At 53.7% G+C, this 14,382-nt stretch overlaps 2 protein-coding genes across 2 annotated transcripts; one reads left to right on the forward strand and one right to left on the reverse strand.

Annotated features, from left to right (window-relative positions):
- Positions 1 to 78: 78 nt before the first annotated feature.
- Tbx6 (T-box transcription factor 6) lies at positions 79 to 5,086 on the forward strand. The gene is made up of 8 exons (XM_006977099.4): positions 79 to 1,019; positions 1,108 to 1,339; positions 2,222 to 2,489; positions 2,595 to 2,741; positions 2,823 to 2,893; positions 3,757 to 3,830; positions 3,913 to 4,096; positions 4,175 to 5,086. Exons 1-8 carry the CDS (start codon positions 902 to 904, stop codon positions 4,386 to 4,388), a joined length of 1,308 nt encoding a protein of 435 aa, XP_006977161.1. The 5' UTR covers positions 79 to 901; the 3' UTR covers positions 4,389 to 5,086.
- Positions 5,087 to 5,097: 11 nt separating this feature from the next.
- Ppp4c (protein phosphatase 4 catalytic subunit) lies at positions 5,098 to 11,608 on the reverse strand. Its single transcript, XM_006977098.4, has 9 exons — positions 11,472 to 11,608; positions 11,109 to 11,270; positions 8,538 to 8,589; positions 7,736 to 7,786; positions 7,467 to 7,568; positions 6,791 to 6,964; positions 6,552 to 6,678; positions 5,604 to 5,793; positions 5,098 to 5,521 (listed from the first exon to the last, which is right to left on the reverse strand). The coding sequence occupies exons 2-9, from the start codon at positions 11,204 to 11,206 to the stop codon at positions 5,392 to 5,394; spliced, it is 924 nt and encodes a 307-aa protein (XP_006977160.1). The 5' UTR covers positions 11,207 to 11,270; positions 11,472 to 11,608; the 3' UTR covers positions 5,098 to 5,391.
- Positions 11,609 to 14,382: the final 2,774 nt, after the last annotated feature.

The raw sequence follows: 14,382 nt of genomic DNA on the forward strand, positions 1-14,382 counted from the left end.
GTTCCATTCTGAGCCTCAGCAGGGGGGATGGGGTAGGAACAGTAGGCCAAGCTGGTCTAGCCTCTGACCTCTAGCTTCAGTGCCTAGGAGGCAGCTTCAAGGAAGGCCCCCACTTTTCTGGCTTTGCTACCCCCTCTCTGGACTACAATTCCCAACAACCCCAGCACTGCCTGTCTGTGGCCTTTGCGTGCGTCTGGCGCAGTGCATACTGGGAAATGTAGTTGTGTTTCTCGGCGCGAGACCGCTCTCCTAGCACGAGACTGGAGCTGTGCACGCCCCTCAACTTTTGAGACTTGGAGGTTTTTCAGACTATAAACCAAGGAGGACTCTAGGCTTTAGCGCTCTGCTGCGGTCTCTTGAAGATGCCCAGTGTCTGGCATGTCAGCTCAGGCACCAACTCTGCACTTGCCCTCCAGTTCACTTCTCAAGGCTAGTCCTCCAAGTGAAGAAAACGGAGGGGTCACCTTCCAGAAAGTCTGGGGCTTTAGGGTCTAACCCGGGATCCTAGACTTGGTACCAGGACCCAGATCCCACCCCTGCCCCCCCCCTGCCGGGCTCCCCCCTCCGTGGGAACGGAGACCAGCTGGCCGGAAGCGCCAAACTGCGTCCCTATCCTAGCCCTAGGGATCAATCAGGCCGAGGAGTTAATTATGTAATGAGGGGGCAGGGGGTCGGGACTAGTGAAGCCGTGAGGGAGAGGGGAGGGTACCCAGGTATCCGGCCTCCTCTTGGACCCCTTCGAGGCCCCAGGGGTCTCCATTCCTGCCCACCTCCAGGGCCCCAGGGAGGGGAGGGGCTGTGATCTCTGGTTTGGAAGGGGCTGTGCTGTGAGCTATAAAGGGGGCATCTCTTAGACCCTGGACTCTAGCAACGGGACACAAGGCCAGAAGAAACTACCAACATGTACCATCCACGAGAGTTGTACCCCTCCCTGGGGACTGGCTACCGTCTGGGACACCCCCAGCCTGGGGCAGACTCTAGCTTCCCACCTGCCCTGGCAGAGGGCTACCGCTACCCTGGTGAGCGGTTGGATCGGCTCTGGGTAGGGGGCAGGAGACCGGGAATATGTGGCCCTCCCCTGGATCCTCATTCTTCCCACATCTCCAGATTTGGATACCTCTAAACTGGATTGCTTCCTCTCTGGGATTGAGGCAGCTCCCCACACTCTGTCCGCGCCCCCTCCTTTGCCCCTTCTGCCATCTCTGGGCCCCGAGACAGCACCACCACCTCCAGAGGCCCTTCACTCGCTTCCTGGGGTCAGCCTGAGCCTGGAGAACCAGGAACTGTGGAAGGAGTTCAGCGCTGTGGGCACAGAGATGATCATCACCAAGGCTGGCAGGTGAGGGGTGGCCGAGTCAGTTTCTAGAAAGGATAGAATTCCTGGGGACAGAGCTAGGCTTAAGTGTTTCACCCAGAGAGCAAAATCTGAATGTGGCCTGACACTGTCGGTGACTCTGGACGGACGGGGGTTACACTGTAACAAGGTTCAAGGATGAGTCCGGAGAGTCTGTGGCTGGGTTTAGGAGCCATTCTATTAAGGGTCAGAGAGGTCAGTCTGTGCTTGGGGCACGGAAGTCTGGATGGGTTATAGGTTGGCTCGTGGCCTAACTCAGAGACAGCGTGAGAAGGAGTAAGGACCAGCCAGGGACCAGGGTCAGGAAAATCAGTCCAGGGTCAGGGTCAGTATGTGGCTAAGTCCTAGCTCACCCTAGAGGAAGGTAAGTGATCAGTGTGTGAGCTCTGGCAAGGTCTCTAAGGCCTGAGCCCTGGATAAACCCTGTCCCCAGGCCCAGCACCTATTATTTCTGAAGAAGGTTAGTCTGTGCTCCAGTTAGGTGGGAGCGAGAGGCTCCTCAGGAAGAAGGTGGTCACCATGGTTTCTGCAGAGTTTGAAGGGACAGGGGTCCGAAGCCTGGGCAGGAAGAGGTAGGGGCTCTGAGACAGGATTGCGCCATGTTGTTACTAGAGTGGAGAGTGGAGGGGTAAGTGGGGAGACTGGCCTGCCGGGGGACCCCTAGCCTGTCCGTCCCTTTTCCCCATCTGTAAGATGGAAGAAGCCTTCCAGCGCTGAGATTTTTGCACCAGAGAATCGAATTAAACCTCTCTTGCTGTTACTGTGCCAAAATCACGGTGCCTGTTCCAGTCCCTTTGCTAGTACTGGGTCCGGGTCTGGTAGTGGGTGGCTCCAGGCCTCGCCCTTCCTCCCCTCTCCCCTGTGCAGGCGCATGTTCCCTGCTTGCCGAGTGTCGGTCACTGGCCTGGATCCGGAGGCCCGCTACCTGTTCCTTCTGGATGTGGTTCCAGTGGACGGGGCCCGCTACCGGTGGCAGGGCCAGCACTGGGAGCCTAGTGGCAAGGCGGAGCCCCGCCTACCTGACCGCGTCTACATTCACCCCGACTCTCCTGCCACCGGTGCCCACTGGATGCGGCAGCCAGTATCCTTCCATCGCGTTAAGCTCACCAACAGCACGCTGGACCCCCATGGCCACGTGAGGCCCAGGCTGGGACTCCTTGATGGGGTTTTAGGGTGATACTGGGTGGAGAGCTAAGGCTGGGAGCCAGGTCAGGGAATCACCCCATTTCTTCCCTCCCAGCTGATCTTGCACTCCATGCACAAGTACCAGCCCCGAATCCATCTGGTGAGGGCCACCCAGCTCTGCAGCCAACACTGGGGAGGTGTGGCCTCCTTCCGATTTCCCGAGACCACATTCATCTCTGTGACAGCCTACCAGAACCCTAGGGTGAGTGAGTGACCTTGCTTGAGGGAGGGGCAGTGCCCTGCCCAGGCTGCGGGGGGCCTTGACCTGAATGTGTGTTCTCAGATCACACAGCTGAAGATTGCCGCCAATCCCTTTGCCAAAGGTTTCCGAGAGAATGGCAGAAACTGTAAGAGGTGGGCATCATTCATTCAGTGGGTGTCTACTAATTGCTTACTGTGTGCCAGGCACTCTGCCAGGGCACCGGGAACATGATGGTGAGTAAAAACACTTGATCCACTCTTAAATACTTAAAATTGCTCAGTCGTCATACAGTCGAGATTCCAGTGGGCAGTGTAGACAAAAACAAGAGAAACGTATAAATTCTAATGAGCAATAAAGCGTGGAAAGGATAGGAAGGACGGGAGGGAAGTGGCAGATAAAAGGCACCCGAGGACATTTGAGAAAAGACCTTCAGTCAGGGAAGGAGCCACGTGGGTGTCTGGCAAAGCACATGTGCAAAGGCCCTGAGGCAGGAGAGTGAAAAAAGCAAGTCAGGGAAGTGATCGGAAGTCAGATACTGCTTACCAATCCAAGACCTGGGCGTGGGCTCTGAATACAGCCCCAAGGAGCTGACCTAGGCCCTGGGAGAGCTTCTAGTCTATCCCAAATGTAGACAGTGACATGTCTTGAGGGAGGTGTGTGTGGCTACGGAAGGTCAGGGAGGCATTCCTGCAAGAAGCAGTCAGGTGCGGAGACTCCAGCAAGGCTGTGATGCGGCAGATGCCTGGCCTTTGCAGCTGGGAAGGTGTTTTCTTGGATTTTGATAACCCAAGGAGGAAAGCACTGAAGAACCAAGTCCAAGTCAGAGAGAAACCTCAGCTCTGCTGCTTTTTAGTGGCTTAATTTTCTGGCCTTCAGTTCCTTATCTGTAAAATGGGTATAATATAGCACCTGCCCAACAGGGTGCCTGATAGGGTGAAATACCTGGCACCTGGTAAGTACTATTAGTGCCGTCATCATCACCATCACCATCATCACCATCATCATCATTCCCCAGGGAGCGAGATGCCCGTGTGAAGAGGAAACTTCGGGGCCCAGAGCCAGTGGCTACAGAGGCCTGTGGGAGTGGGGGTGAGTGCTCTCCTGACGGTGATGGGGCCAAGCTTGAGACACTGAGCCTTCCCTAGCCAACCTGTGCCTTTTGTCTCCTCAGATACACCCGGGGGGCCCTGTGACTCCACCCTGGGTGGGGACATTCGGGACTCAGATCCAGAGCAGGCTCCAGCCCCCCGGGAAGCTGCTTCTGCCCCAGCTCCTCCATGTGGTGGTCCCAGCGCGGAGGCCTACCTCCTGCACCCTGCAGCTTTCCATGGGGCCCCCAGTCACCTACCAGCCAGGTGAGGTGCACGGAGGGCTGGGTGCTCCAGGAGGGTGCGTGCCTCTCCTCTCCTGATACCCTTTTCTCCTGACTTCAGGAACCCCAGCTTCCCTGAGGCTCCAGACCCTGGGCGCCCAGCCCCCTACTCAGCTGCATTCCTGGAGCTACAGCCTGGACCAGGGGGCTCTGCCTACCAGGCAGCTCCGTCTGTAACATCCTTTGCCCCACACTTCATTCAGGGGGGCCCCTTCCCTCTACCATACCCAGGACCTGGAGGATATCTGGACATGGGATCCAAGCCAATGTACTGAGCCATGATGCAGCAGGCCAAGGCAGGGCCTGTGCCATCTTCCCCTTCAGACCTCCGGCCCCCTCCCCCAGCCTGGCAGCACCCTCCTTCAAGTGCCCCCTCCCCCCCACCAAATGGCTGCCTTGGGCCTCTCCTCTACCCTTTAGTTCACACCTTGATTTCACTCCACCCCCTCTGGCTTCAAAGCTCAGGCGAGGCTGCTGAGTCCAGCTGGGGCCGGCTTCCCCTCTCCCTCTCACCTCAGTGTGAATGGAGGGCCTTGGCCTGGCCAAATGGAGCCCCAGCCCAGTACCCCACCTCCCGGGGCTCATCACTGGTGTAAGCCACACCAATTTGTTCTCAGGATCAGCGTTATTTTTGTTAATAAAACTCAAAAGACATCAGTGCTCAGGAAACGCTGGGCTAATGGTGTTGGCCCTGGGTGGGGCTGGGGTAGCCACAGCTTTAAGGGGAGACCCAAGCAGTTTCCAGATGCTTGTCCTTGTGGACGTGAAGCAGCCTGCTCCAGGCATGTCCCCCTTCAGGAAGATGGGTAAGTTTCCTCACAATGCTTATTTTAAGAATTAGGGCTGTCCTGGAACCTGGTTTTTACCCAGCACCAAGCAAGCCTTTGGGAGATCAGCAGATGGAGCCTGAAGGCTCCGGGCCAGTGAGCAAGCAGGACAGGTCTCCATGTCCACCTCAGTCAAACCTGACAGAAACCCCAAGACTATTTTTCTTCTTTTATTAGAATTTTTTTCTTTTTTTTTCTCAAAATGTTTTATCTAAAAACAAAACCAAAAAAAAAAAAAAAAAAAAAAAGGAAGAAAGAAAAAGGAAAAATGACTGGAAACTTCATGGATCAAGTGGGAGAAAGGAGAGGAAGCCTGGAGCAGAGGCCCCAACCTCTCCAAAGCAGTCCGCACCCTGGGGCAAGCCAAGCCAGGCAGCCCTCCACACCCAGCCTCCGACTGGGAAGAGGCAGTCACAGTGGTCCAGGGGCCGGAGGGGCTGGGGCCAAGGAGTCACAGGAAATAGTCGGCCACTGGCTTCTTGGAGGGGATGCCACGTGTTTCTTGGGGTGCAGCCTCAAAGATGATGAAATCTTTCTGGAGATGCTCATCCAGTTCCAAGATGGCTGCCACATTCCCGCAGCTGGATTGAGGAAGAGCGCACAGTTAGCCACAGCAGGCCTAGGTCCCTACCCTTGCCCTGGCTCCAGGCCCTGCCAGCTTACCGGTAGCAGTAATTAGGTGCTGACCACACAGTAAGCACGGTCTCATTGAAGTGCCACTTGTAACCTTCCATCACCAGCTGGTGGGCACGGCAGATCATGTCAATGTCATTGGCTGCATTGAACTGGGCCACCACATCACTGCCAAACAGGTAGCCTGCCCCTCGGGGGCTCACTCCCCAGCCTGTTGTGTCTGAGACAAGATAAGAAGAATGCATGGGCTCCTCTGGCTGCCGACTATACCATGCCTCTTCCCTCATTAACCAGAGGCTTGTTCTAGGGAATTCTGGGACAGGATAGCAAATGCTGGAGCAGAGAAGCTCTAAGGAGAGAGACTGCCTCATGGCTGGGCCCCTCACAGTGACCATACAATGTACTGTCCAAGCAGCACTTAGGTGATAGATAAGAGGCGCTCACACCCAGAGCACCAGCTATGAACGAGGACCTTCCTGACAGGAAGGTCACCTTATGCCACATGGAGCAGACTGCAACGGCAGGGATAGGATTAGAGCGTATGCTTAGGACTGGCACTCAGAGAGCCAGGTTTTAAATCTGTTCTGTCCCCAACTAGAGGGGAACCATACAGAATAAGGAACCCTCAGAGGTCATCGTTCTAGGGGAACTGGTCTCAACTCCAAAGCAGCTACTGTCAAGGTCTATGGCCTCTTCCCACCCAGGGAGCCAATGACTTCATCCGAAGTAGACCCTCTGAGCCATGAGACTCACGGGCCAACCCACTGTAGGCCTCAGTACACATGTACTCAGTACAGGAAGGTGGGTTCATGCTTTCTGCTCCTTATGGAAGAAGATCCATTCAGGCAGGTGGAAGGCAGAAGCCTCGTGGACCAAACTTGTCCTCTTCTTCCCTGGCCTGACTCTCCTCCTTTCATATACTTGCTTAATCCAGTCTCCACAAGCTAACGGTACAGCCAGCCCAGGTATGGCCCTCACCTTCAGGGTCAGACCACAAGAGGTCACACATGGGTCCATCGTGGGGTACCTCCTGCTTTCGGTCAATTGTCCGGATCTGGTCCAGGGTCTGGATGGAAGGGGAGAGGCCCCCATGCACACAGAAGATCTAGAAGGGAAGGTAATACCAGAGAGAAGTGAGGCAGAAGCCCAGAGACCACCCCTGCCACCACCACCACCACCACCACCACCCCTCCCCCCGGAGACCCAGGCCGACCTACCTTGCCATCGATGATGGCGGACAGGCTGAGGTAGTCAAAGATCTCGGTGCAGTAGCGCCACACAGTCACCGAGCCGTATTTGCGCAAGCACTCATCATAGAAGCCGTAGACCTGGGTGATCTGGCGGCTCTCGTGATTGCCCCGGATCAAAGTGATGCGGTCTGGGTATCGAACCTAGGGCAGCACCAAGCCAGGACTGGTTCCAGTCGCTCTCTCCCACTTAACCCTCCCAAGTCTTGGGGACATATCCACCAGCCTCACTCAGTCTCACCATAATCTGCTAGCCGAGACTCCTGTGGTCTCTTACATAACTCACAGGCTCCTGGGAGCCTTTTCCAGAGAAGCACGACAAGACTAATGATTCCTCTCATCTGCCAGACTCAGGCTCCCGTCCTTAGCACCCCACCCTCACCCCACTGTGGCCCCGCACCAATCAACTCTCCCAGTTCACTCAACTCCGGTTGCTCCCTGAACACATAGCCTGTCTGCTTCCCAGAACTCACATCACCAGCCTCTTCCTCAAGGGCTCAGGAGACGGCCCCACTCATGGTCATGACCAGCCCTGCTAAGCACACAGTCCACAGCCACAGCCAAGTTCCAAGGTAGGTGACAGGAAAGGTGATGAGGACAGCAAGTAGCGGCCAAGGCTCGGGCTCCAGAGGCCGAGGGTCCTCACCTTAAGAGCCAGCAGGAGGAGGAAGGTTTCAACACTGTAGAAACCACGGTCCACAAAGTCTCCCATGAAGAGGTAGTTGGTCTCAGGGACATCGCCACCTACCTGGGAGGAGGGATATGGCTCTGCTTGGCCCCAAACTGTCCTCTCCAGCTGTGGCAGCCAGAGACTAGCTGAGCCCTTCTCCCACCCAGACCACGTGCAGCCTAAAACCTCCCAATGATCATGTCTCCCAGGCACCCCTAGTTCACAGCCCGTGTCCCTCCACTCACTCTGAAAAGCTCCTTGAGGTCATAGAACTGTCCATGGATGTCACCACATACCTGGAAAGGAAGAATGTGGGTCAACAGAGTGGACAAAGGCACGGTCCCTTTGTTCCCAGAGACCATCCTTCAAAACACCTGTTATTTCCCAGGCTAGCCAGGGCTATATCACTCCATCTCAGGATCCAAATTCCACCCTCTAGTCCCAAGTGCGCCTGTTCTGGTATCATCTATCCCCCCACAGTGAAAGCCAGCTGCTCTGGTGCAGGGGATGTGTCTTTCCAGGTAGACTTGCAGCTTCAGGAAGACTAGCTTCATCTCTGTTTGCCCCCGTGTGCCCAGCAGTTACTAACACAGGGCCATTGATCCACAAACTTCTGCCTTGGCTATGAACATCCCCACGACAAGTCAAAATTCCCACAGCATCCTTTATGGTCTTGTGCGGAGGTTAGAACTCAGGGCCTCATACATTTGGGAGAACATTCCATCACTAAAGCTGCAGGCTCTGCCCATCATCTAATTTTGCTATCAGGACTACCTGCAGATTGAGAAGCAAAGACCTGAGGTGCTCTAGTCTCTCATGAATTTAGTATCAAACCACAGGGTTTCATGTGTCTTAAAAGACCAAGTCAGAGCCGGGCGGTGGTGGCGCACGCCTTTAATCCCAGTACTCAGGAGGCAGAGGCAGAGGCAGGCGGATCTCTGTGAGTTCAAGGCCAGCCTGGGCTACACAGAGAAACCCTGTCTCGAAAAACCAAAAAAAAAAAAAAAAAAAGACCAAGTCAGGTTCCAAGGGACAGAGAATACTCACTGTGACTGGCGAGTCCACCCTCTGCACGTTGCTCTCTTCTACCAAGATCTCTCTGGAGACAGGAGAAGACCAGGGTCACCACAGCCAGGCCAGCCCAGCCCAATTCCTGACCTTTTTTGGAGGGAGGGAGGACATGGGGTAGTCCTTGGACCTCCATGGGACAGAAGGAAGTATGCACTTCCCCATGCTTTTGGTCAGAGAGCACTGACCATGGACCTCCACCACTCAATTCCTGCTCACGGCTTCCTGCTGTCAAGTGGACAAAGTCCGAGTTCTCACTCCCACCCCAACCCCCTTTCAAGCCCGTCCAATTGGCTGGGGCATTTCCAGCCTTGCTTCTCCCTGTGGTTCTCTCTCACAAGTACAGCACACACTCCCAGGAGGGAGGTCCCTCTCCCTTAGAGCACCGACTGTGCTGAGCTCTGACCTCACCCCCCACCAGTCAGAGCCCTTCTCTCATGCTATCCAAAGGGTGAGCCCCAGGGCAGGGTGAGCCCCAGGGCAGGGTGAGCCCCAGGGCAGGACGTCCCCAGATGCACTTTTTCAAAGGGTTGTGCTGCCCCTTCACTGTCAGCAATGTATTTTATTTATTTTTTTGGAGACAGGGTCTCATTTTATATCCCTGGCTAGCCTGGAACTTGATGTGTAGACCAAGCTAGTCTCAATCTCAAGAGATCTGTCTGTCTCTGCCTCTGTGTGCTGGGGCTAAAGGACTGCGCCACCATAGCATGAATCTACATCACACAGAACTGGCTCCAGTCCTTGCAGTGCGGACTACTTTTCCAAATCCCTTCGACAGTTCCTGGTGTCCAATCTCAGCAGCCCTCCATTTCCAAGTGGAGCTTGGTAAGTGCAGTAGTAAGTACTGCAGCTCATCTGCAGGCCAGGGCAGCACAGACAGCCTTGTTAGGTCAATGTCATGGAACAGCCCACACTGGGGCAGATCCCAAGATCCCAGCACAGGTGGAGATGCTGAAGCATAGACGGATCTCCCTGAGTTCAAGACCAGCCTAGTTCAAGGCCAGCTAAGGCTACATGGGAGAAAACACACACACTCACTCACTCACTCACTCACTCACGTGCGTGGGGTGGGGGAGGGTGGGGGGAGGCATGCTCGCCCCACAGTCTTGGAGGGGAAGGGTGAGGACCAGGCTACTATTCCACTAAACAGGTGGAAGCCACACTGACAGTTCCCAGAAGAGGCAGGCAACCAGCCTCAACTGTTGCCTACATATTTCCCTTTTACTCCTACCCTGCTTGAAGGTTCCCTCTCACTGTGCTCTGTCAGCTAGAGTCTTCTCTTTCAAGGACTACCCTTTCTTTTCTTTCTTTCTTTTTTTTTTTTTTTTTTTTGGTTTTTCCAGACAGGGTTTCTCTGTGTAGCTTTGCGCCTTTCCTGGAACTCACTTGGTAGCCCAGGCTGGCCTCAAACTCACAGAGATCCACCTGGCTCTGCCTCCCGAGTGCTGGGATTAAAGGCGTGCGTCACCACCGCCCGGCTAAGGACTACCCTTTCTTAGAAGCCCCCAGATAGCTTCAATCCACAAATACGCCATCAGTGTGCTTCCCGCCATAAATACCACCACCTCATGACTTACAAACACCACACTGTTTACCCTGAGCCCAGATTCACTGAATGAGCATTCACAACCATTTGACTGAACACAATTTGTTCCACTTCACTGACTCAGGGACACTTCAAAATCATCACCACATAAAGCTGCAGAGCTCAGATTCAAGCCTAATCAGTGCATCCCAAAACTGGGGTCCTTATTTACAACTTCCTAGAAAACTCTGCCTCTCTCCATATCTATACAGCGCTTAAAGCCAAAAAGGCTTTATTTTTCTGAGCCAGAGTCTCATGTGGTGGCCTCAACCTAGCCGAGGATGACCCTAAACTTCTTATTCCCTCTTCACCTCCCAAGTGCTTGAGATTAGAGGTGTGCAGAGGCTGTGGCTTTTTTGGGGGTGGGGGTGGGGATAGGGCCTCACTCAGTAAACCAAGCTGGTCTGGAACTCATTATGTTCTACTCTAGTTTATTTACTATGTTTTTCGATCCCAACCGAACATGAGAGTGACTCAACTCCATCTTGAATCACAACTAAAAGATCAGTGTTCAGGGAACTGACTTCAGATTCCATTCCTTTCTGGTTGGTAATTTTGAACAATTACAGTCCTTACTTGTTAAACCGGGCACAAAACCACCTTCTCTTTAAGGACTGATGGGATTGAGAGACTTTTACAAACCACAAGGGTTTTTTCTTGTTTCCTTGAACCAGCTCTTTATTCTTCAAGGCCTGTCCCAGAACTCTGCCCCTCCAACAAACTTTCTCTTTGGCCCCACCAAGGTAGCCTGGTTTCCCCGAGTTTCCTAAGAACTTTCTGCCACTCGCTCCTACTCCACTAGAAACACATCTACAGCCGACCCGCGGTTCCTGGGGAGAAGTGGCCCTGGGGACCGCTGCTCTCCGGGAATGCTTCCGGGATGGGACAAGCCCTAAGTTCTGAGTTTGCCCGGCCGGAAGCCGTGGGCGACCGGCCGGCCTCTCCCTGCGGGCCTGCGGGCTCACCTGGCCTTGGCGCACAGGGCCTTGACTTCGCTCTCTTTGATGAGTTCGCAGCGCCGGAGCTGCTCGATCTGCCGGTCCAGGTCGCTGATTTCCGCCATGGCCCACCCCCCGGCGCGGGTCAGAGTTGGGGCCGCCGCCCCCTCCGGACCGCACAGGGGTCTCCTGGGAAAAGCGAAGGCGAGCCAGCCAATCAGAGGGTCCGTACGGGAGGGGGGGGGACTCGATTCTGGGACCGCCCCCCCTCCCCTCACGGCGGTCCAGGACCCTCGGCGTCCCGCTGCCCTGGCCGCACCCCGCCAACTCCCGTCGAACCCCGCGGGCCCGCGCTAAGGACGGTGGCCTGGAGGGGCCTCGGACAATTACCGCCGCTAGGACTCCGGCTGGGTCTCTCCGACTCCCCACTTTCCTCCGCTTTGGGCCTCCGCCACCACCGCGGCTACTTCCGGCCTCGCCGCGGAAGCAAAGGGAGGCCAGGGCTGTCGCGCACCGGAAGTGACATACACAGGTCACGCCCCTTTCGCGGCGCACGGAAGAAGGAACTAAGGAGTCGGAAGTGGGCGGGCGACGGGTTCTGGGAGGCAAGCCTCGCCGTTCCAGCTATGTATGCTAGCTGACGTAAGCTCTGGTAGGCTTGTCGTCTCACATTGCACTTTTCCCTTGCCTGCTTTCTGTCCTGCTACTACAGCTCCGAGAGGTGGAACGGCCTTGCTCATCATTGCTTTTCCAGTGTTTAGAATAAGGCCAAGCACTGCAGACATGTATAGTTGCAAAATGAATGGGGCAGCCCTAGCCATGTATCTTTTTTGTTTGTTTTTCCGAGACAGAGTTTCTCTGTGAAACAGCCCAGGCTGCCCTCGAACTCACTGAGATCCTCCTGCCTCTGCCTCCGCCTCCCGAGTGCTGGGATTAAAGGAGTGCGCCACCACCGCCGGCTTCTCTCCAGGTATCTTGCCGTGGTCTGAAACCTTTGCCGTGGGAGCTCAGAACCTGGACCAGGTATGTGGCACACCTGTTTGTAATTCCAGAATTCAGGAGGCTGAGGCTGGATCCGTGGATTTGAGGCTGTCATGCTACATAGTAAACGCTCAAAACAAAACAAAATCAAAACCTACCAAGACGACGTATTTGATTAAAAAAAAAAAAAAAAAAAAAAAAAAAAAAAAAAAAAAAAGGACTTGTCACCAAGCCTAACTGACCTGAATTGGACCCCCAGGACCCACAGGGTGAACAGAGAAAACACACACGTCTAATTGAAAAAAATAAAGTGCCTGCTCTCCCCACACCAAGCTTGTTTCTAAGACTCCCTTGATTCCAAAAGAGCCTAACATGTTTCTTCCTGTTAACAGGGTCTCAGTTGTAACTCAGGATGGCCCCAAATCTGCAGAATATCTGTGCTGACCTTAACTCACAGCAAATCTTGTCTCAGCCTCCCAAGTGCTGTGATTACAGGTGTTATGCAACCACACCCAGCATTATTTCCTATTTCCTGAACACATTCCTTCAAGGTGGCAGTGGCTCAGAGGTCAACTTACTCAGTTGCAAAGCTAAAAATTTGGGTTGAACCAAGGCTCCAATGTGAACCCAGGAAAAGCAGGTTTCAAGTCTGCTTCTTCTTTTACTTTCTGAAACCCAAAGCAACACAAAAACTCTCCAAGTTCACATTGGAAGTCTTTTGCTTCTTTAGTGTTTTGATAGAGTAGGTTATTCATTTTAATCTTCCTGGTCTGCACTTTTGCCCATCATACTCCACTTTGAAATGTCTTTTTCAGTTTTCTACTGTCCCTCAATTTTGAACATCAGTCTTTTTTTTTTTTGGTTTTTCGAGACAGGGTTTCTCTGTGTAGCTTTGCACCTTTTCCTGAAACTCACTTGGTAGTCCAGGCTGGCCTCGAACTCACAGAGATCCACCTGGCTCTGCCTCCGGAGTGCTGGGATTAAAGGCGTGCGCCACCACCGCCCAGCCAAACATCAGTCTTCATGTGCCTTAAGATGTTTCCTAGTCGGGCTGTGGTGGCGCACACCTTTAATCCCAGCACTCCGGAGGCAGAGGCTGGAGGATCTCTGAGTTTGAGGCCAGCCTGGTCTATAGTGAGATTCAGGACTGGCACCAAAGCTACACTGAGAAACCGTCTGGAAAAAATGGGGGGAAAAATTGTTTCCTAGAAGTCAGGGGATGGTGGCGAATGCCTTTGATCCCAGTAGAGGCAGGTGGATTTCTTCAATTGGAGGCCACACTGGCCAGCCAAGGCTACACAGAAACCCTGTCTCAAAAAAACAAAGAAACAATCCAAAAAAAAAAAAAAAACCAGATTGTTTCCTAGAATTAAATTTGGTATGCAGCAACAATAACAAGAAGCCAGGCAGTGGTGGTGCCCACCCATAATAACAGCATTCAAGAGGCAGAGGCGGGCAGACCTTTGAGTTCGAGGCCAGCGTGGTCTACAGAGTGAGTTCCAGGACAGGCTCCAAAGCTACAGAGAAACCTTTAATCACCTTTAATCCCAGCACTCAGGAGGCAGAGCCCAGGCAGATCTCCGAGTTCAAGGCCACCCTGGTCTACTAAGTGAGCTCCAGGAAAGGCGCAAAGCTACAGAGAAACCCTGTCTCGAAAAACCAAAAAAAAAAAAAAAGGGCTAGTGATTAAACCAGGGCATTACGAATGCCAGGCAAGTGCTCAACCACTGAGCTATGCACCCTCAGCCTGGGCTTGGGTTTTGGCTACAGGAAATACATAGAAAGAGGCAGCAGAGGCCATGTTCTGACACTCCTAAACTGTCCTACACACATCATCACTAAAACAGAAAAAGTGTCAAAAAACTCCTTGAAAGGGAAACAGAACATAAAGGATCCAGACCAGGAAGGTGGCAGAAAAAAGGAAACAATGGCTGAGACTGAACAAGTCCCTGTGTAGACCCAGAATCTTCAGCAACTCTAAATTACTAGAGGCGTGATGGGGCTAGAGGCCACCAAGGGCATCAGGCACACACTATACACAAACATTCAGGCAGGACACATCATTAAAAAAAAAACAAACCCTACTCCCAACATTGGGTGGCAGGGATTCAAATGGCCCATGGTTTGGTGCAGGGCCCTTGTTCTAGCATCAAGGCACACCAGCAGCTCAGAGGCTCCATTCTCAATCCTGAGCTTTGCAGTTGTGTACCTATGCCTATGCGGGAGAGGAGTCTTGATTCTTCAAAATGTTCCATGTTCCAAAGCCTAAAAAACTGTGGGTCATTCACTTCATGTTGCAGTGGGAAACAGCTGGACAGTG

Source organism: Peromyscus maniculatus, chromosome 1 (genome assembly GCF_049852395.1).
Source record: "Peromyscus maniculatus bairdii isolate BWxNUB_F1_BW_parent chromosome 1, HU_Pman_BW_mat_3.1, whole genome shotgun sequence".
Taxonomy (NCBI): Eukaryota; Metazoa; Chordata; class Mammalia; order Rodentia; family Cricetidae; genus Peromyscus; species Peromyscus maniculatus.